This window comes from Dendropsophus ebraccatus, chromosome 6 (assembly GCF_027789765.1).
Source record: "Dendropsophus ebraccatus isolate aDenEbr1 chromosome 6, aDenEbr1.pat, whole genome shotgun sequence".
NCBI classification, from domain to species: domain Eukaryota; kingdom Metazoa; phylum Chordata; class Amphibia; order Anura; family Hylidae; genus Dendropsophus; species Dendropsophus ebraccatus.
Window position 1 is genome coordinate 124,045,143 of NC_091459.1, and position 22,453 is coordinate 124,067,595.

General features: G+C 41.5%; 1 protein-coding gene across 2 annotated transcripts in view; it reads right to left on the reverse strand.

The window, feature by feature from the left end:
• Positions 1–2,080: 2,080 nt before the first annotated feature.
• The window catches only part of OPN5 (opsin 5), a 53,899-nt gene continuing 33,526 nt past the window's right edge, over positions 2,081–22,453 (reverse strand). For both annotated transcript variants that reach the window (XM_069974006.1, XM_069974007.1), the window contains exons 3-7: positions 11,987–12,106; positions 8,074–8,244; positions 6,216–6,550; positions 4,314–4,540; positions 2,081–2,806 (exon numbers count right to left, since the gene is read on the reverse strand). In XM_069974006.1, the coding sequence (XP_069830107.1) occupies positions 2,737–2,806; positions 4,314–4,540; positions 6,216–6,550; positions 8,074–8,244; positions 11,987–12,106 (923 nt within the window). In that variant the 3' untranslated portion in view covers positions 2,081–2,736. The remainder of the gene's footprint in view (positions 2,807–4,313; positions 4,541–6,215; positions 6,551–8,073; positions 8,245–11,986; positions 12,107–22,453) is intronic.

A 22,453-nucleotide genomic window follows, 5' to 3' on the forward strand; every position in this document is an offset into this window, starting at 1 on the left:
CAGTAGCAAATCTCCATAGAAAACCTCCCCTGCTTTGGACAGTACCTGACATGGACAGAGGGGGCAGCAGAGAGAACTGTGTCAGAATGGAAAGAATACACCACTTCCTGCAGGGCATACAGCAGCTGATAAGTACTGGAAGACTTCAGATTTTAAACACCAGTTGATTTGAAAGAAAGTACATTTCAGCGGAGTACTCCTTTAACCCCATTCCAGACATTGATTGTACGTGTTAGCTCAATTGCTATTTAACCCCTTAGATGCCACAGTCGCAACCACAGCATCTAGGTAGTTAGACAGAGGGTACCAAGTAGATAAGATGGCAGCCAAATACCTTGTGAAGGCTGCAACTTTTACAACTCCTTGTACATCCAATCATTTGATAAACAAAGTATATAGTATCAGAAATTTTTTTATATATATTTTGACAAATATTAAGAACAAAAAAAAAAAATTGAATGCCAAAATGATAGTGGATTTTGTCACCTAAAAAAAATATAAAAAAAAATTAATAAAATCAGATCTACCCCCCAAATAATACTAATAAAAGGGACAGTTCACTGTACAAAAAAAACAAGCCCTGACAAAGCTAAAAGGAAATGATAAAGTTATAGGGGGAGATTTATCAAACATGGTGTAAAGTGAAACTGGCTCAGTTGCCCCTAGCAACCAATCAGATTCCACCTTTCATTTTCCAAAGAGTCTGTGAGGAATGAAAGGTGGAATCTGATTGGTTGCTAGGGGCAACTGAGCCAGTTTTACACTTGGCACTGCGGCCCCACAGCCCTGCCAGCTGCTGATCAGTCACTGGAGGGAACAGTCATCTTCTCAGGACGTCTTGTAGCGTCCACGTGCTCAACCACACGCTGTCCATGAGCCGTAGCCACTCTCAGAAAGTGAAGAAGATAAAACAAGAATTCCTCTAATGCTCCTAAAATGAGAAACAGAGACGCCATATAACCCGTCCATGTGCCCTAGTAATGTACTATAAAGGGGTCATCCAACTTCTCCAGATGCCGGGAGTCAAATACTTTATGACAAACTTAACGGCAAGTTTACCGATCTCTAGTCAGGATCTGAACACTATGGGAGAGATTTATCAAACATGGTGTAAAGTGAAACTGGTGGAAGAGAGTTCATATAGGATTCCTAGAGACTATGGGGGAGATTTATCAAACATGGTGTAAAGTGAAACTGGTGGAAGAGAGTTCATATAGGATTCCTAGAGACTATGGGGGAGATTTATCAAACATGGTGTAAAGTGAAACTGGCTCAGTTGCCCCTAGCAACCAATCAGATTCCACCTTTCATTCCTCACAGACTCTTTGGAAAATGAAAGGTGGAATCTGATTGGTTGCTAGGGGCAACTGAGCCAGTTTCACTTTACACCATGTTTGATAAATCTCCCCCATAGAGTCAAAATAGGGCAATTTTTTTTTTAAAAGATTACCTGTAGCAAAAAAAAAAAAAAGAAGAATTAAGAGTTGTGATCGGAAGAAATCTTACAATATACTCACTTTATTTTTATTAGTTGTCTATGTTTAAATCAATGTTATACATATGGCCACTAAATGTCTCTGATTGCTCCCTCAAACACAGGAAGTCCCAGTCCTTTGCCAGTCACACAAGGAAAGACAGGCTGTATATCAACTGAGGGCAACTAACTTATATTATTAACTTTTGCTAATTTATTATTAGCTCTGCAGCTGACCAGGAAACAATGCTCTTTGCCATGTAACAATTCAGTCACTGTGTGGTTACAGAGGTTTTAGTGCTGTGGGACGGGAGAGCTGACCATGCAATGCAAGCACCCCCAGGATTCTCTGCTACTGAATGTGGACATGCAGCAGCTGTTTACATGCGCAGTGAAGGGCGACACCTAGTGAACATATGTATAATGTTGATTTAAACATTTAAAAAAAAAAGAGTATTTTGCAAAACTGCTTGCAATCACAACTCATTGATTTATTTAAAAAAAAATAATAATAATAATAATAATAATAATAAAAATTGTGTCAGTGTCTCTTTTATACGTTATTGTGGCTACAGACCGAACACCATAAACATTAGATCCCTATAACAGAATTGAGTTTTATTTTTCATTCAATCACACAAATATATTTTTTTTCTCAATACAACTAAACAATTAAAAAAAGACTTTATAAATATAAAAAAACCTTATATGGCTTTCTTTAAGGAACAAGAAAAAGTAATGGCTCTTCAGGGGCAGGCTTACAATGCTCCAGAAAAGTAAACGCTGTGCTGTGATTGGTTGCTTTAGGAAACTAGGACTTTGATTTTTAAAAAAAATAAAACATGGAGGAGATTCCACCATGCAGCCAATCAGGTCTCATATCATAGTGTAACCTGCACAGGAAGGGTAAACGAGACAATCTGATTGGTTAGTGTGCAGAACTGCCCCCACACTTCCCCAGTTCTTTTCTTCCTACGTGACAACTACTGTGATAGCTCAAGATTATCAGCCACAAAATGGAGACACATAGGGGAAAAAATGTAATACTCAATCACAGTCAGTGCCGGACCCCGGCCAATGGATGGACTCGGAGTTAGTGTGCAGGTCTTCAGATGGGAACCTCCTTGTGATAGACATCAGGTCCAGTGTTGAGACTGAAGAAAGGACAGATCTTTACTGGGCGGTACCCCGAATCTAGCTGCTCCCCCAAAGGCAACGCCCTCTTGCGTGACTTACTCCTCTTCCTCCGACACAGATCATGGTTACTCGTTCCTTCTCCCGTTTTCTTCCACTGATGGCAGCGATCTTCCGCATGAGCTGATACTATACACCCTGTGACACAACGAAAGGTCCTTAGAATAGGCAAATATTCCTGGACACCAACCAGCCATTCTACAACTATACTGTCGGGGCCGCATAGGATGAGATAGGTGGAAAGTACCACGCACAATGTTGGAAAATGAAAGTTCATGATGGCTTAAAGGGGAACTCCTGGGGAAAATATTCTTTCAAATCAACTAGTGTCAGAAAGTTATATTATATATATTTGTAATTTACTTCTGTTTAAAAGATCTCAAATCTTTCAGTACCTATCAGCTGCTGTATGTCCTGCAGGAATGGGTGTATAATTTCCAGTGTGAAACAGTGCTCTCTGCTGCCACCTCTGTCCATGTCAGGAACTGTTCAGAGCAGGAGAGGTTTTCTGTGATTTGTTATTTTTTTTTTTGGACAGAGGTGGCAGCAGAGAGCACTGTGTAAGACTCGAAATAATACACCACTTCCTGCCGGACATACAGAAGCTGATAAGTACTGGAAGATCAGATTAAATTAATGTAAATTGTAAATGTATATAACTTTTTTTGCACCTATTGTTTTGCCATGACCTACTGCTAGGGAAGGTGCACTAAACTAAATAGGCTGACACTATGCTTTGCTGATGTTGTATACAGTACACTATAATAGATGGCTTTTGGAAGAAGATGAGATTACTGATGCACTGGATTTACAAGGGCTATGCGAGCAGAAAGGAACGAAACAGAAGCAGCACAGCAAGGAAGAGGTTAACCACTGAACTACTGCTGCTGAGAAGCCAAAAGCAGAGGGAGGAAGGGAATTATACTACAGCACTATAGCCATACATCAGTGGCTACACTGGTATTTTAATAATAAAAAGCTGCCCTGAATTTAATAGTTGGTGAGAAATGAGGAGGAAGCCTTGATTTACCTTTCAGGCACAGTGTGGATCACTTTGAGCAGGCAAACTAGCTCAGCTTGTGAGTACAAAACCCTGACTCTGTCCCTCTCTCCTGCAAGTAGCACAGGCTATGCCCTGCTCTCATTTCCTGTAATCTGTACTGATCTAGCTGTTACTAAAGACAGATTTCCCCTCACAATAGGCAGTGGACAGTAGATTGCAGTGCAGGGAGACACATAGTGGCCAGGACTTCAGAGACTTTTCTCTGGGGTAAGGAATATTTTTTAGTAAATGAAAATAGAAACAATTAGACACAATAGCTCATTCAACACCGGATTCTAAACTTTGGCTGCTCTTACTGTAAAGAACCCATTCCTATATTTATAACAGAACTAATGTAGATACTATATAACAGGACACTGCACTGCCACATGAACATCTGACATTCCCCTTGTTGCTTCAACACTACCACAACGTTTCTATAGCAGGCTGCACATGTGACATGCATCTTCTTAAAGGGCCAGGTGCACATTGGGTGTTTGTCTAAATCTTAATAAGATCTCCTGAGAGCTGAACAAGCCTAGATTCATAAACCCTGCATATAGAGATAAAGAGGAAAAAAACAAAACATAAAAACTGCTATACCTGGAATTGGATTTCTGCAGAGTTTTTTCTTGCCGGCAGCATGGGAACTTGTAATCAACCACCTGATAAATAATTGGATTGTACATAGGGGAGGATTTAGCCAGCAGAGTCGGTATCACGGAAAATTCTATTGGAACAGAATCAGGTCTCCCGAAAGCCGACCAAATCGACACAACTGCATATGGAATCCAGGCAATAAGGAATCCTGTACAGATCAACATTGCCACCTAGTGGTAAAAAAAGGAAGCACAGCTGACACCCTTTTTAAAAAAAAATATGTATAACATCAACATCTTCTGCAATAGTGAACATTACGTTACACATCTAGCACCATAGACAGCAAGGACAGACATATGGTATGTGCAACATTTGCAGCCATTTGATACCTAGGCACCCTCCTCTTTGCAGGTCAAGTCAACCAATAATGTCCATTCACATTAATGGACAACAATGGGGAGCCATGAACAAGGTGGTCTATGGCTAGCAACCCACTGTCATCACAATAGCAGCTGTCTCATTGATAAAGTCATAGAGCCCTAACACTGGAGTCCGTCCCTGAGTAAGCGGTGTGGTCTCGCAACAGTGTTTCAATCGCAAATGTCCAGTTATGACATCACAAACATCTTTCTGGTATGCAGCTGTGACGTCACAAATGTATTTCTTTCAAGTAAGTTGCTTTGAAATCACAAGTCAACTGATGCCAGGAAAGCTGCTGTGACATCACAACTGATTTTGTGAGCTATGCTGCTGTGACATCACAGGTGAGTTTAGGTTATGCAAGTTGCTGTGACATCACACCTACATTCTTTGAATTACTGTGACATCACTTAGGTTTCCGTTAGGAAAGTTGCTGTGACATCATTAGTGAATGTCTGCAGGTGAGCAGCTGTGACATCACAGGTGGAATGTCATCACGTTGCTGTGACATCACAACAGGCTTTCTATCATGACATCACACCTAGTTTTCTTTAGTTAAGCTGCTATGACATCACAACTGTATCAGGAAGCTACTGCACAGTGACATCACATGGGTTTCAGCTAAAAAAGTTACTGTGACATCACTGGTTTATTTCTGCAGGTGAGCGGCTGTGACATCACTCAAGTTGCCACAACATCACACCTAGTTTTATTAAAGAGGTACTCCAGTGAAAAATTATCTTTTTTAAAATCATACAGATTTGTAAATTACTTCTCTTTGAAAATGTCAAGTCTTCCGGTACTTATAAGCTGCTGTATGTCCTGCAGAAAGTGGTGTATTTTTTTCCAGTCTTACACAGCCCTCTCTGCTGCCACCTCTGTCCATGTCAGGAACTGTCCAGAGCAGGAGATGTTTTCTATGGGGAGTTGCTACTGCTCTGGACAGTTACTGACAGCAGAGAGCGCTGTGTCAGACTGGAAAGAATACACCACTTCCTGCAGGACTTACAGCAGCTGATAAGTACTGGAAGACTGGAGATTTTTTTAAATAGAAGTAATTTACAAATCTGTGTAACTTTCTGACACCAGTTGATCTTAACAAAAAAGGAGGTCCGGTGTTGTAAGTGCGGGAGTGCCTCTTTAAGCTGCTGTGACATGACGACTGTATCTGTAAGCTACTGCACCATGACATCACATACATTAGTGAATTTCTACAGGGGAACAGCTGTGATGTCACCGTTGGGTTTCCATCAAGTTACTATGACATCACAAGTGAATCACAGCGACTGCTAAATCATGTGACTTTTAGTTTGGAAAGTTTCAGTGACATCACTAGTGACCTTCTGTAGGTGTTTTTTTCTGTTCTTCTCCTCCCTGTTGGCGCAGGTAAATGTATATATGACATTATATATAGATCTTGGCTCATCCCATTGGCTTGTATCAGATTAACCCTAGTCACATATATAAGACCGGGGGGTCCATCACCTTGGTCAGCTTTATTTCCAGCGTGTGGTTATTCTGGTTCCTGGTATCAAAGTGCGCCACCTCCTCGGCAGACGACTTGACTTTAGCGATGATCTTTGCATATGAAAAGACGATGACGACAGTGGGGAGGAGGAGGCAGAAGAGGAAAATACTGAGTACAAACATCTTCCCCTTCAGTGAGGCCTGTGCCAGCCACCAGTCCAGAGTGCAGGTGGTGCCGAATGGCTCCGGGGCATAGTTCCCCACACCAACCGCTGGAAGAGTCGCCCAGAAGGATGCATAGGCCCAAACAATGAACAAGCTCGTGAAGGCGTGACTTCTCTTAAGCCAGGTACCTGCAAAAACGTGATAGACAGAGGGTGAAGACTCCATTGTCCAAAGAAGAAATCTATTCATCTATTCTATTCATAAGTTGTTCCATAACCCTCTACCTCTCCCAACTCCCATCAGTCACTCTGAATCCACTAATAAAGTCCATATAGCACAGAGGAGCAGGATTTTCCTCTTCACTGAGAGACCAGGTTACAGCTCTCTATAGAAGTCTATGGGAAAGGGAAGGAGAAAAAGAGATGTTGGTGAAGGCTCTAGTAAGTATTTTACTGTTTCCCCCAGTGCTGGATGAACAGCTCCTTACTGCTGTATAAAGGAAGCTACTGATTGTCAGAACTGTGGTAAGCCAGTAAAACACATACAAGAGCCCTCAATAGCATCTCTATGCATCTGCCTGAAGTAGCTCCCTCCAACTCCCACTTAAAGGAGTACCCCAGCAGAAAAATCTAATCAACTGGTTTCAGAAAGTTATATAGATTTGTAATAGACTTCTATTTAAAAAAAAAAAAAAAATCAGTCTTCCAGTACTTATCAGCTGCTGTATGTCCTGCAGGAAGTGGTGTATCTTTCCAACATGACACAGTGCTCTCTGCTGCCACCTCTGTCCATGTCAGGAACTGTCCAGAGCAGGAGAGGTTTTCCGTGGGGATTTGCTGCTGCTCTGGACAGTTCCTGACATAGACAGAGGTGGCAGCAGAGAGCACCGTGTCAGACTGGAAAGAATCCACCACTTCCTGCAGGACATACAACAGCTAATAAGTACTAAAAGACTGCAGATTTTTAAATAAAAGTAACAAATCTATATAACTTTCTGACATCAGTTGATCTGAAAGAATAAATAACCGAGTACCCCTTTAACTCTATAACTAGCATGCAACCGATGCCTCTTTCAGGTGGTAATCTGGCCAGTCAACATTTTGCAGTGATTGAATGTAAGTGATAGGCATATGAGATCAGAGAGAGGGGGGGAGGGTTGATAAAAAGGGAAAAGAGGATTTTTTTGTTCCGATAAGATTCATTATAATATTTCTTATAGTCAACTATAATATTAATTTCTTTAATTTTTCCTGTTGCTTTCAGGCCAAAAAACAGGTTCACCCCCGTATGATTCTAATAGATGATATTAAGATCATATGATTATCTAAATCCGGTTTACTAGACCATGAGACAATGGGGGAGATTTATCAAACATGGTGTAAAGTGAAACTGGCTCAGTTGCCCCTAGCAACCAATCAGATTCCACCTTTCGTTTTCCAAAGAGTCTGTGAGGAATGAAAGGTGGAATCTGATTGGTTGCTAGGGGCAACTGAGCCAGTTTCACTTTACACCATGTTTGATAAATCTCGCCCAATATGGCCAAACTGACCTTATGTCTGTCAGTCATGAGATGGTAAATCACTTAGCTTCCATATTTCGACAAACCAATTCCATTACAGATTACTATGGAAAATTACATATCGCATAGACAAGCCACACGACAAACTCTACTGTGCTACATCCAGCACTCATGATGTATCTGTGCGCTTACCATATCGCATATGGCAGATCTTGAAGTATCTGTCCAAACTGACCACCGTCATGGTTATAAGACTCCCACAACCGAAGAAGAAGCTAACCCATCCGTACCACTGGCAGACGCTCCAACCAAACACCCAGCGGTGGCTGAAGAAGGACACAATGGCGAATGGCTTCCCTGTCACTGCAATGAGAGGCCAGAAGTCAATGTAGGGTTAACAAATACGTTTTTCATATTTCCTTTTTTATATATATATATATATATATATATATATATATATATATATATAATATATATATATTTTTTTTTTCCCCAGTAACTTTTTTGAGCAGCAACTGTATATATATATATATATATATATATATATATATATATTTATTTATTTATTTTATTTTTTTTTTCAATATAAACAGGTGTCAGATTTGTAATTTCCTTCCATTTAAAAATCCCCATACTTATAAGCTGCTGTATGTCCTGCAGGAAGTGGTATTTTATTTACATTCAGACACAGTGCTCTCTGCTGACATCTCTGGCTGAGACAGGAACTGTCCTGAGCAGGGGAGGTTTCCTATGGGGATTTGCCATTGCTCTGGGCAGTTCCTGTCTCAGCCAGAGATGTCAGTAGAGAGCACTGTGTCTGAATGTAAATAAAACAACACTTCCTGCAGGACATACAGCAGCTGATATGTACTGGAAGACTTGATATTTTTAAATAGAAGTAAATTACAAATCTATATAACTTTCTGACACCAGTTGATTTGAAGGAATTTTTTTTTCGCTGGGTAACTCGTTTAATGGGGATTGCATTCAGCTTTACCCCTTGTCCTGTACTACATACAGAAAATACAGAGCAGGATTGTATGTACAGAGAGGACTGTGTCTGGAAAGTGTCCCCTGGAAAGTTTGGCTCAGTAATGACTGAAGACGGGAAAGGCTTCGTCCGCAAAGGTCCAAAATAAGGACAGTGACATTGTCAGCATGTGATTCCTCTCATCACCACTTGATGGCAGTGTTGTAACAGTGAGTCACTACATCGCTCTCTGATATAATCCTGTATAATAATCCAGTTTTTTTCTACAAGTGAGCCGTGTATTATGTTCCAAATATAGAAGAGATAGCTGTGGTACTAACAAGGCTCGGGGGACTGTATTCCTGGCCGGAATAAATCTTTAAGATATGTAACATGTCAGTAACTTCATGACTTTTGAGGAAATGAGCGAGTCTGAGGCCTAATGCATAGAGCCATATCATGCGTCCATGTGGTATAGATACATGATGCAGTGCCAGTGTTATCCCGTGGAGGTTTCTGTACTGTCATGTCACAGGATTTTTATAGGATCATGGCTTAAAAGGGTTATCCAGCGAAAATCTTTTTCTTTCAAATCAACTGATATCAGAAAGTTATATAGATTTGTAATTTACTTCTATTAAAAAATGTAAAGTCTCCCATACTTATCAGCTGCTTTATGTCATGCAGGAAATATTGTTTTATTTTCAGTCTGACACAGCGCTCTCTGCTGACATCTCTGGCGGAGACAGGAACTCTGTCTCAGTTTTCTATGAATCCCCATAGAAAACCTCTCCTGCTCTGGACAGTTCCTGTCTTGGCCAGAGATGTCAGCAGAGAGCATTGTGTCAGACTGAAAATAAAACATTATTTCCTACAGGACATACAGCAGCTAATAAGTACGGGAAGACTGGAGATTTTTTAATAGAAGTAAATTACAAATCTATACAACTTTCTGACACCAGTTGATTTAAAAGAAAAAGATTTTTGCTGGACAACCCAGCAGCAGTTTGAAGTATTATATGAGGACACCGATACAATATGTGATGAATCAGAGTTTCAGGCCCTAGAGCTGACATTGACATTTTCGGTCTCGGCTATAACCAGATTGACTGAATCCATTAAGACTTTATCTGATATGAGGAATAGATGTTTCCTGATGGTCGATATTGTTACAACAATCAGACCAGAGCAGAAAACTTCATGAAATAGCATACAGCACAATGGATATTACCGACACCCCTCACCACCCTTCAGACCACTCCGGATGTGATGTGATATAATACATGTAGAAACTAACAAAGAGCGTCTTCTGCCTTGGAGGACCCAAAACATCCATACAGGACATGGACATCCTACTGATTATAAAGACAACTGTGTAATGCTCCATTTCCCCTGTGGTGGCGCTGTAGAGGAATTTAACACTTGTGGGGAGATTTATCAAACATGGTGTAAAGTGAAACTGGCTCAGTTGCCCCTAGCAACCAATCAGATTCCACTTTTCATTTCTCACAGGCTCTTTGGAAAATGAAAGGTGGAATCTGATTGGTTGCTAGGGGCAACTGAGCCAGTGTCACTTTACACCATGTTTGATAAATCTCCCCCTTGCTGCCTTGTTCCCTCCAGGTGGAACACCCCATAATCAGGAGAGCTTAAAGGGAAACTCTGGCGAGAGCTTTTTCTTTCATATAAACTGGTGCCAGAAAGTTATAGAGATTTGTGATTTGCTTCTATCTAAAAATCTCCAGTCTTCCAGTACTTATCAGCTGTTGTATGTCCTGCAGGAAGTGGGGTGTTCTTTCCAGTCTTGAAACTCAAAATATGTCCTGTACTGTGATGCTGTATCCTAACACTCATAAGACATAGCCAGGGGTACACTGCAGATACCCCTCCTATGTTTCATACCATACTAGCCTCTATATACCTTACCTAGCTGTAAAGAATGGGTGATGTCTGCAACAGGAAGACAAATAGTAAAGCCCTGCAGGAAGTGGTGTAATCTTCCTAGTCTTACACAGTGCTCTCTGCTGCCACCTCTGTCCAAGACAGGAAAGGTCCAGAGCAGGAGAGGTTTTCTGTTTCAATCTTTTTATTAAATTTTTCATATAATAAATGTCAGAATTACAACATCATATTAAAGTTGCATCAAAGATATTTGAGCTAGGTTTTCTATGGGGATTTGCCACTTGCTCTGGACAGTTCCTGGCATGAACAGAGGTGGCAGCAGAGAGCACTGTATCAGAATGGAAAGAATACACCACTTCCTGCAGAACATACAGCAGCTGATAAGTACGGGAAGACTGGAGATTTTTAAATAGAAGTAATTTACCAATCTATTTAACTTTCTGATATCAGCTGATTTGAAAAAAAAAAAAATATATATATATATATATATATATATATATATATTTATATATATATATATATAAAATTCCCAGACTACCCCTTTGATGGACCACAGTAGACATCCCCTTTAACAGGGTTGCCGATAATTGGTGTGAAATTAGAAATCTTCTTTATTCCTCCCAGAGAAATCCCTGTCTTGTAGCTTAACAAACTGAGCAAATTAGCTTGTGTGCCTCGGGGACACTGAGATACACGCGGCTCTCAGGAGCCAATATCTCTGGTTGATGGAGATGAATACTGGATCAATAACAACTACAGATCTTCTGGCTTGACCTCTGGCAGCTGAAACAAACACGGCCATCCCCGGCTTCCCATGTCATTCACTGCACGACACCAGCGCTGAATTCATTAAATGGACTTAAAAAGACAATACAGACAAAATGGAATAAAACAGGAGTCTATAGGGCAAGGACTGCTCTGCGGAACAACCGTGGGTCAAATAATACGTACCCAACCCCCTAAGCTGCCAGTCTTTAGCAGAACGGTATAGCTTTAAATGGATTAAAGGTGTTGTACAGGCTTAGAAAAACATGTCTGTTTTCTTCCAGAAACAGCACCACTCTTGTACTCAGTTTGGGTGTGATATTGTATCTCAGTTCCATTGAACTGAATGGAGTTGTAACACCACACACAACCTGAGGACACCACACACAACCTGCACCTGTCTCAAAGCGTTTACATTGCTCTGGATCAGCTATCTGGATTGTTTAGAGGGGAGCTCCATTTTTTTACCTGAAATTCCCAGGTCACAGATGGCTAGGTTCACCGTCATTAACTCGGCCGGCCTCAGCTTCTTCTTTCTTCTACACGCCATATACAGGACATAGCCATTGCCAACCGTCGAGAGGACACCTGAAAGGAAAAACAGGTATAATCACGAAAAGGTTATTGAGGCCATGTACAATCAGGGGTGGAGCCTAAGATTCATGTGCTAAAAGCTCCCCATGTATTGTCTTATAGACAGGCGGCCTTCATGTAGTGTCCCTGTACGGGTGCTTCAATAAGTTGGTAAATGCCTTTGTGAACGTACCTCTGTCAGGTGCCACACCAAGAGCTGGGAGCTGGGAGCACTCCGGCCACTAGGTGTCTCACCTTTCCCCCTGTGCAAAGCTGCAGTATATAAAGCTTTAGCTTAAAGTGTACCTGTCGTTATAACTTTCAAAATCTAAATCAACAATAGATTTGATATAAAGCAAATTTGCAATTTACATTAATTACTTTTTTTTTTAGTTATCATGGAGAACACGGCACTTCCTGTTTTCTGACTGTTTTTTTTTTTTTCTCATAAAAAAGGAAAGTCAGAAAACAGGAAGTCCTGTGTATCCCAGGCCATCTGAGGGCTCACAGAGAGAAGGGAGTCATGTGATTGACGGACATATTGAGCCGTGACTCTCTGTACTGGCCGCAATTCCTGTGTTTAGTCTGGGTTTTTTTAACCAGCAAAATCTGCCTTCAGGAGACTGGACCTGGATTTCTGGTAAGTACAGCTTTGTTTTACAGCTTGATAACAACAGCAAAAATAATGAATGTGTATTGCAAACTTGCTTTATATCACATCTACTGTTGATTTAGATTTTGAAAGTTATAATGACACTGACACTTTGACTGTTGTGGTGACCAATCACAGCTGCAGATCTTCTGCTTTACAGTCCTATAGGGGAGGGTTTCCTGTTTTAGGTTCAGTCTAGTCGGGAGAGAGAGCAGTTCAGTAGAGAGACTGAGACTATAGTATGCAGTGCTACATCCTTAAAAGTGGGGTAACCATGAGCATGATAAACACATGTTTACGCCTGGGATCACGCTTATTGTCAGCACAGTCACCCCCTAAATAAAAGCAATAGGGATTGATCCCCAGTAGGACAAAGTTGCAGATAGCCAAAGTATCCTACTCACTACACTCACTAATGCTTGACTACCTGGGGAAACCTTCAGGAGGTAACTCTACCTAGAGACAGAGACGTAGGACTCATACTACCCAGCCTGAAAGTTGACAATCTGGTAGGGCAGAAGCAGTCATATATGCAGAGCTCATATATATATATATATATATATATATATATATATATATACATACTTGAGTACAACATTTTTCTTTTTTCAAGTTTCAAAATAGCCTAGGCCAAACTATACCCCTCCGGGACAGAATATACCCCAGGGTATAAAATAGCCTAGGCCAAACTATCCCCCTCCGGGACAGCATATACCCCAGGGTATAAAATAGACTAGGCCAAACTATACCCCTCCAGGCCAGAATATACCCCAGGGTATAAAATAGCCTAGGCCAAACTATCCCCCTCCAGGCCAGAATATACCCCAGGGTATAAAATAGACTAGGCCAAACTATCCCCCTCCGGACCAGAATATACCCCAGGGTATAAAATAGCCTAGGCCAAACTATGCCCCTCCAGGCCAGAATATACCCCAGGGTATAAAATAGCCTAGGCCAAACTATCCCCCTCCGGGCCAGAATATACCCCAGGGTATAAAATAGCCTAGGCCAAACTATACCCCTCTGGGCCAGAATATACCCCAGGGTATAAAATAAACTAGGCCAAACTATACCCTCCAGGCCAGAATATACCCCAGGGTAAAAAAAAAATCCTAGGCCAAACTATCCCCCTCCGGACCAGAATATACCCCAGGGTATAAAATAGCCTAGGCCAAACTATACCCCTCTGGGACTGAATATACCCCAGGCTATAAAATAGACTAGGCCAAACTATACCCCTCTGGGACTGAATATACCCCAGGGTATAAAATAGACTAGGCCAAACTATACCCCTCTGGGACTGAATATACCCCAGGGTATAAAATAGACTAGGCCAAACTATACCCCTCTGGGACTGAATATACCCCAGGATATAAAATAGACTAGGCCAAACTATACCCCTCTGGGACTGAATATACCCCAGGGTATAAAATAGACTAGGCCAAACTATACCAGGGGTATATTCTAGCCTAAGCCACTTTAACCTCAGGTATAGTCTGGACTTGGAATATACTTTGGCCTGTTATGTCGGATAGACCCAAGCGTGCTCAAGTTTCGCACATTTCTAATCTAGACATATGATATTGTGCCTTTATAGTCACATTGCGACAAAGATTGTGCCCTCCTCCCCCAGAGTACCACCACTCTCTCCTTGCTTGCATGATTTACCATCCTTAGCAGGAGATGGGGAGAGGAGGATACAGTATACATGGATGAGCGTTGTCTCCTATATACAGCCGCACACTGATCTTTACTTCACAATAGTTTCTTTATGCTGCACAGTTTTGTCTTCATCATGGTAATTTCCTATCATTTCCCTTCCCATTATGGAGCTATAAAAGTCATCATACTGTAGTAGCAGGCGATGCCGTATGGCTAATGCTCACATAACACACTGGGAATAGACTCTATATTCTACATGTTTACTCAAAGACAAGAGAGCAGAAACCCTGTCATCTCCAATGGCAAGAAGTAATGTGCCGAGTATATGGGGGGATTGGAGATTATGCCTGTTATGATTGGGTAGCTGGATGTCTGGGGAAGCCGGCAGAACAAGAACACAGCCAGGACCAGAACATCACAGAACAGGGGCGCAAAGGGGGAGGGTAAGTATGGCTCATTTATTGTGTAATGCAAGGGGTAGGCTGTAGGAGACCTCTAGAGGGGTACTAAAAAAAAATGCAAAAAAAATCAACTGGTGTTAGAAAGTTATATACATTTATAATTTACTTCACTTTTAAGTACTTATCAGCTGCTGTCTGACACAGTGCTCTCTGCTGCCACCTCTATCTAAGACCTAGTTCACACTGAGCAAAACAGGCAGAATTTCGAGCGTAATCCGAGTAAATTTTCTGCCCACTCTGTTTGAAATTCCACCTAAAAAATAGCTGCAGATTGATTTCCCATTGATTTCAATGGGATTTCCGCTGTACTGTTCACACTGCGGAATTGCACAGAATTCCGCGCAGAAAATTCTGCCGCGGATGCGCTTTCCGTCCAAAAGAATTAACATTTCAATTCTTTGGGCAGATTCTAAATGGAGATTTAATTTTTCGCCTTGTAAATATTCAGCGTTGAATTTAGCGCTATTTAATTTTAAAAGGATTTCACACTGAGCAAAACAGGCAGAAGTGAAGAGGAAAGTTTACTGACTGAAATTCTGGCGTACTAATTTTGCGTCTAATTCTGCTCAATTTTTGCACGGAAATTGCGTGGAATAACGCACAAAATCAGTACGCCAGAATTTCTGTCAGTAAACTTTCCTCTTCAATTCTGCCTGTTTTGCTCAGTGTGAACTGGGCCTATGTCAGGAACTGTCCAGAGCAGTAGCAAATCCCCATAGAAAACCTCCTCTCATCTGGACAGTTCCTGACATGGACAGAGGTGGCAGCAGAGAGCACTGTGTCAGAGTGGAAAGAATAACGCTTCCTGCAGGACATACAGCAGCTGATAAGTACTGGACGACTTGAGATTTTTAAATAGAAGTAAATTACATATCTATGTAACTTTCTGGTTCAATAAATTTTTATTGAAGAAAGATTTTTTCAAAATTATTTTTAAACACAACAAAAATGCAGAAAGAGTGGCACCATATCAAATACAAGGCAGTACAATAAGCATAAGAAATGCAAGTGCTAAGCTATACAGAGAACATGAAAGGTGCAGATTAAACGCCTAGCCAGATGGTGTAAAAGCGATGCAAGCAAACACACACACAGACATGGACATAAACACATGATAGTAATATGCTGAATATTCCGCAGTGGGGAATGACTTAAAAAGGGAAGTCACAACTATTGCGAATAACATTAAGCCTAAACATATAACCAATGTATGTTAGAGAATCTGCAGTGAGAGTATTAAAAATAAAGAGCTAGATACAATGCTAAGTGATGATGTGACAGGGAATATACATAAAAGAGTATTGTTTTGCCATACATAAAATCCCTAAAGACCAAATGCCAAATATAAGGTTGCATTCACCCACACATGAATGAAAAGAAAAGAAAAAGAAAAACGTCGCGGCGTAGGCAACAAATAGTTAGCCAATACGCCGAGAAAAGAATGGTAGAAAGGGCAAGCAGTCCAGCCCAAGCCATGAGAAGGAGAGAGTTTGTAAACCTTGTTTGAAAATAAGTTTAGGCAGAGTTCCATGTGTCCAACAGACGCTGTCCATCATCAGGGCTAGTGACATGGTGATTTGCGTTCCGATACGAGACCAGTAGATGAACAGAGTTGACCCATTTATATGTAATTCGTCTCTCCCTGAGGAATTTTGTAACATTGGAGAAGGCTCGACGGCTTTGTAAAGTCTCTGGTGACAAGTCAGAGAAAACTTCTATTTTCTGACAATCCTCAGGAAGATACGCTGTATTCCTCATCGCTGCCATGAACCGCGATTTGACATAGGAGTAATGAACTCTTGCGATCACATCCCTTGGAGTATCAGAGGTCAGGTGGCTAGGTTTTGGACGTCGCTTCACCCAATCCAGAACAATATCCCGAGAAGGACAATCGGGCAACCTCTTGGCCATAAAAGAGCTAACAAACGCTGGCAGCTCAGAAGGGCCAATGGATTCTGGCACATTACGGAGTTTGACATTCTTACTCCTATGTCTGTCCTCCGCCATCAGAAGCTTGTGATGCAGGAGTTTGGTTTCAGCCTCTAGTCGTCGACACGTGTCCATCAAAGAGTTATGTGCACCCACGACCTCTCCAAGTTTAGATTCCGCTAATAAAGCCCTATCCTCCATCTCTCTCACCGAGGAGGACAGGGAAGTAAAGATGTGGTCGATTTTGCACAGGAGTGAGTCTCGTAAGGCTAAAACCATGCCTTTGACAGCATCTACGGACAGTTAAGCAGTATGCATAAGGAGATAATGAAGCCGATTATCAGGGTCACTGTGTACATCAGCCAGCATAGAGGGAGATGAGGCATCCACAGTATTATGATCAGGCAAAAGGGATCCCCGGTGGTATGGGGACGCCACAGGAGTGTCACAGTTATTAATAGAGGAAGGTATAGGAGCCGCAGCACCCTTCCCCTGACGGCAATGAGCACCGCTGACAAATACTGGTGCAGTAGGAGAGAGATCGCTAGACACCAAGCTGGCCGGAGGAGTCAAAGTATCCTGTCGCAAATCCACTGGTTCAGTAGTGCAAATACAGTCCGGAGAATTAACAGTGGTAGCAGGCATGTCAGTGGCGAACAGCGCAGGGAGGCAGAAATCCGAGCTGGACAGAGAACATGAAAGCTGTTCCCCTTCTCCCACCGTGCTCCCCGTATCTGCTTTGACCGCCGCTACTCTGAGCTTCCTCCGTCTCCTCTTAGCTGCCTTAGAAGAAAGCGGTATATCTGGGCTCACCGTCCGGTGTGTATCCAATGGTTCCGATGCTGAAGAAGCCTCCCACGCCGCCCCAGCATCCTCCCTGAAAGCTCGAAGAAGATAGTCCAGATGTAAGCCGGCACCATCTTGAATCTGTGGGGCCGTAGGGGGATAGATTCTTGCCTTTCTCCGTGCGGCCGCAGATGATTTCCTGGACGTGTGCCTCATCTCAGAAGAGTCCAGGGAGGTTCCGAGAGGTCTCAGGATGAAGGATATGGAGAAAATAGCTGGTGAAATTGCTGAAAGAAGGCTGTAAGGACGGAGCTCCTGCCCGACGCGTCCGCTCTCCTCGGCTGCAGGCCACGCCCCCCTATGTAACTTTCTGAAACCGGCTGATTTAAAAGATTTTTTTTGGACAGAGTACCCCTTTAACCCCTAGACGACCCTGGACGTACAGTTACGTCATGGAAGTCTGTCACCAGACGACCCTGGACGTAACTGTACGTCCTGGGTGTTTCTCCCGCTATGAAGTCCCCTGTCACTTACCGATTGGGACAGTGTGGTCCGATCGGCGCTCTGGTCACTGAGCCAGCACAGGCAGGCTCAATGAGCAGAGCGCCGATAACAGAGCGCCTATGGCATAGCAGTGATCAGTGTAAAAATCAAACAAATGTATGTAAAAGTCCCCCAAAGGGACTTCAAATGTGTAAGAAAAAAAAGTTAAAAACACTATTACACTACCCCAAATCCCCTCCCCCAATAAAAGTTGAAATCACCCCCCTATCCCATTATATAAATAAAACATATAAAAATAAATAAATAAACATATAATATACTGTAGCGTGCGTAATTGTCCAATCTATTAAAATATAACAAGCGTCATTGCCAACGGAAAACGGCGTACACGAAAAGAGGGGGAAAAGTGCGCTGATTACCGATTTTATGTTACATTATATATAAAAAAATTTATAAAAGTGATCAAAACGTCCGATCTTCACAAATATGGTATTAATAAAAAACTAGAGATCATGATGGAAAAATGACACCCCATACAGCCTCGTAGGTGAAAAAATAAAACCGTTATAAGCGTCACAATAGGGCTATTTTATTAATAACTAATTGGCAAAAAAAAGGATTTCATTAAAAATATATATAACATTAGAGAATCTGTGTAACCTGCATATGGTTGTGTTCGGGCTGACCTATAGAATAATGGTATTATGTCGCTGTTACCATATAGTGCATTACGTAGACACAGGAGCCCCCCAAACGTTACCATATTGCATTCTTTTTTACGATTTCATCTGTTTATATCTTCATAAATAATATATTTGGGGTTCCATCATACATATTATGGTAAAATGAAAGACGCCATTACAAAGTACAACTATTCCTGTAACAAACAAGCCATTACATGGCCCTGTAGATAGAAAACTGAGAGTGCTAGAGCTCTTAGAAGGGGAGGAGGGAAAAATGAAAACCCTAAGATTAAAATTTGCGCGGTCCACTGGGTCATTTTGGGCCTGGTCCTCAAAGGGTTAAGCTTCCCCCAAACAACCACTTTTGCTGCCCCAGACCACAAGAGATGTCAGCACTAACCCTTTCACTGCCCTAGACCCCAGTTGCTATTCAAGCATTATATTCCTATACACCCAAGGAATACGCCCTGGGCACTCACTACATCTTTAAGAGGCGTACAATTTAACACTGTAAACATGAGATAACAGAGATCATACTATCCTTAAGGAACCTCCACCACGTAGCTTAGGGCAGTGACAGGCCAGTCATCTGAATACATTTACTTCTTCACTGATTTACTGACCTCAATTAAAACATTTTATGGTATATAAATGCTAAGCAGGGTATGACGTCTTATGGCATTCTTTAGAGTTCAGGGATTTATGTGATATTACAGTATTGAGGCTATTTAGAACATTAGAACCCTACCGGCCCCACATCTTATTTCCCAATAAGGAAGTAAATGGGTTTCGACGTGTTTCTCCTAGTCAAATGTGAAATCATCAGGGGACAAAAAATAAATAAATAGAAAATATTACTGATATAAAATGAATTCCATGGATGATAACAAGCACCATTAGGTCAGTAAATACCGATAGGGACATTTCCAGAACCCATGCTGATGATGGCGAGGAGAGAAGTATGGTAGGTACATACAAAGTGACTGTATCATGCACCAATACTAATATTAACCCTCTTACTGCCCCAGACCAGTGTGTATGAACAGCTCAGAGGCTGCAGAGGTAACTTCATCCCCAATGTCACATGAGAAGATACCAGTATTATAGATGTGTTGCCCTGGTACAGACTATGCATTGTCGCCTAGAAGCCTTATGTTGCGCCTCTGGCTGCAACTACCATTGGTATAGGTCAATTTTGCAATCTCAGACTAACTAATGGTTAAGAGGATGATAAGCGATCAAAGAGGGAAAGAAAGGACACATCTCATCCTGTGCTAATCTTTTTCCTATGAATGGAATCACAAGACGATCACTGCTCCTCCCGGCACACCACAGCAATGCGTTAGTGTACATGTGAGAGGAAAAAATGTCTTCTCACTTATATACTGATAAAGCAAAGTCTTCTCATATGGGGCAGGATAAAAGCACAACAATGGCTTCTGTTATTCTGAAGTGGGATCCAATATAACCAACAGCAGAGAAACATCTACAGTTTAAAGAAAAACTAAAAACACTGCGGAATCTGTTGGCGCTATACAAATAAATATTATTATTATTAATATTATTATTAATTATTATTAATTAATTTATTTAGTTTTTTTATTACAGTTTTAGGCTGCGTTCACACTACGTATATTTCAGTCAGTATATGTATATTTCAGTCAGTATATTTCAGTCAGTATTGCAACCAAAACCAGGAGTGGATTAAAAACACAGAAAGGATCTGTTCACACAATGTTGAAATTAAGTGGATGGCCGCCATTTAATGGCAAATATTTGCTGTTATCTTAAGTCTACAAACCCACTTGGCGGGTCTGCAGCGAGTCTCCTTGCTGCGTTTTTGCAGCGAGACTCGCTGCAGATCCCAGCCCTATACTTTCATTAGCAGAGAAACTCGCAGCAGGGATGTACAGGGCGCCACAGCGAACTGATTGGCCGGGCGGGCCTTGAAGACACCGGGAGCCCCGAAGCAAGCAGGGGGGGAGGGGGGGCTGCAGACAAAATGTACATCCCTGCTGCGAGTTTCTCTGCTAATGAAAGTATAGGGCTGGGATCTGCAGCGAGTCTTGCTGCAAAAACGCAGCAAGGAGACTCGCTGCAGATCCAGCAAGTGGGTTTGTACCCTAAAACAACGGCTGTTATATTGAAATAATGGCCGTTATTTACTGTTATATGGCGGCCATCCACTCAATTTCATCATTGTGTGATCAGATCCTTTCTGTGTTTTTAATCCACTCCTGGTTTTGGTTGCAATACTGACTGAAATATACGTAGTGTGAACGCAGCCTTAAAGTGGTACTCCAGAGGAAAGAAAAATTCTACTACAAAAAAGTTATACAGATTTGTTAGATATTTCTTGTTAAAAATCTTGCCTTCCTGTACTTATCAGCTGCGGTATGTCCTGCAAGAAGTGGTGTATTCTTATCCAGTCTTTCACCTCTGTCCATGTCAGGAACTGTCTAGAGCAGTAGCAAATCCTCATAGAAAACCTCTCCTGCTCTGGACAGTTCCTGACATGGACAGAGGTGGCAGCAGAGAGCATCGTGTCAGACTGGAAAGAATGTATCACTTCCTGCAGGACATACAGCAGCTGATAAGTACTGGAAGACTTAAGATTTTTAGCTAGAAGTAATTTACAAATCTGTAAAACTTTCTGCCACTAGTTGATTTGAAATAAATTTTTCTTCGGAGTATTCCTTCGAGTTACTGCCAGTTGCCTGAAATTGTTATTATTATTATATTTATTTTTTATGTAAGTTAGGTAAAATCTCGTTACATCCCATATTTTAAACAGCTTTTCTATAAATTTCAATGTACATAATAGCAATATTGAAGTATATATGAGAACAGTACACTCAGGTGACACATCACAAATGAAATTTATGGGGCTGTATAGAGTCGAACCATCAGGATACGGTGGGGATCAACACAATTTACTGCTACGTAAAGAAATGGAACTGATCATAAAGACAGAAGCCTTGGGCCCACGAGGCTTAAATGAACAATCTGATATAAATATAACTGCATAAATCTTGATTCTATTTATTGCTTCCCTAGAGATTTGCAAGCTCTCTCTATATGTATCACATATGTATGACTTTATATATCACATATATATGACTGTATATATATGTTTTAATTTTCACATATGGTTTTCCTGTTTATGGGTGTATGTACCTTTAAGAGGTTTTGTTAAAAGACCAGGTGAAGGATATGACATATAGGCTATGACAAAGCGCGTTTGTGCGTGAAACGATCGTCGCCTTTCTGTGCATCTCTTTATTATATGGCTGAATAAATAAGTAATTTGGATCGCATACGAGTGCCGCACTACTTTTTACTTCAATATTGCTATTCCAAGGACTTTTCCCCGTGGGTTGCTGAGCACCGTGGATCCAAGCATTGTGTCCAGGTGAGCCAGATCTGACTGCTTTACTCTGTTGGTGGGGAGACAGTGCCGTGTCTGTAAAAAAGTTCCTTATTGCAATAGACATGGACTTAGTTTCTGGAGCACAGAGCACATCTCAAGCCATGCTTAATGAGGATATGGAAGTATTGGCAGAGGCTGCGTCCTCCCTGGACATTCACTAGAATACCAGCGCCATTACACAAGATAGAGATGATGCAAACAAATTTTTTCTACAATGTGATACAAAAGATGAGCTGCAATTGCTGGGTGTAAAAC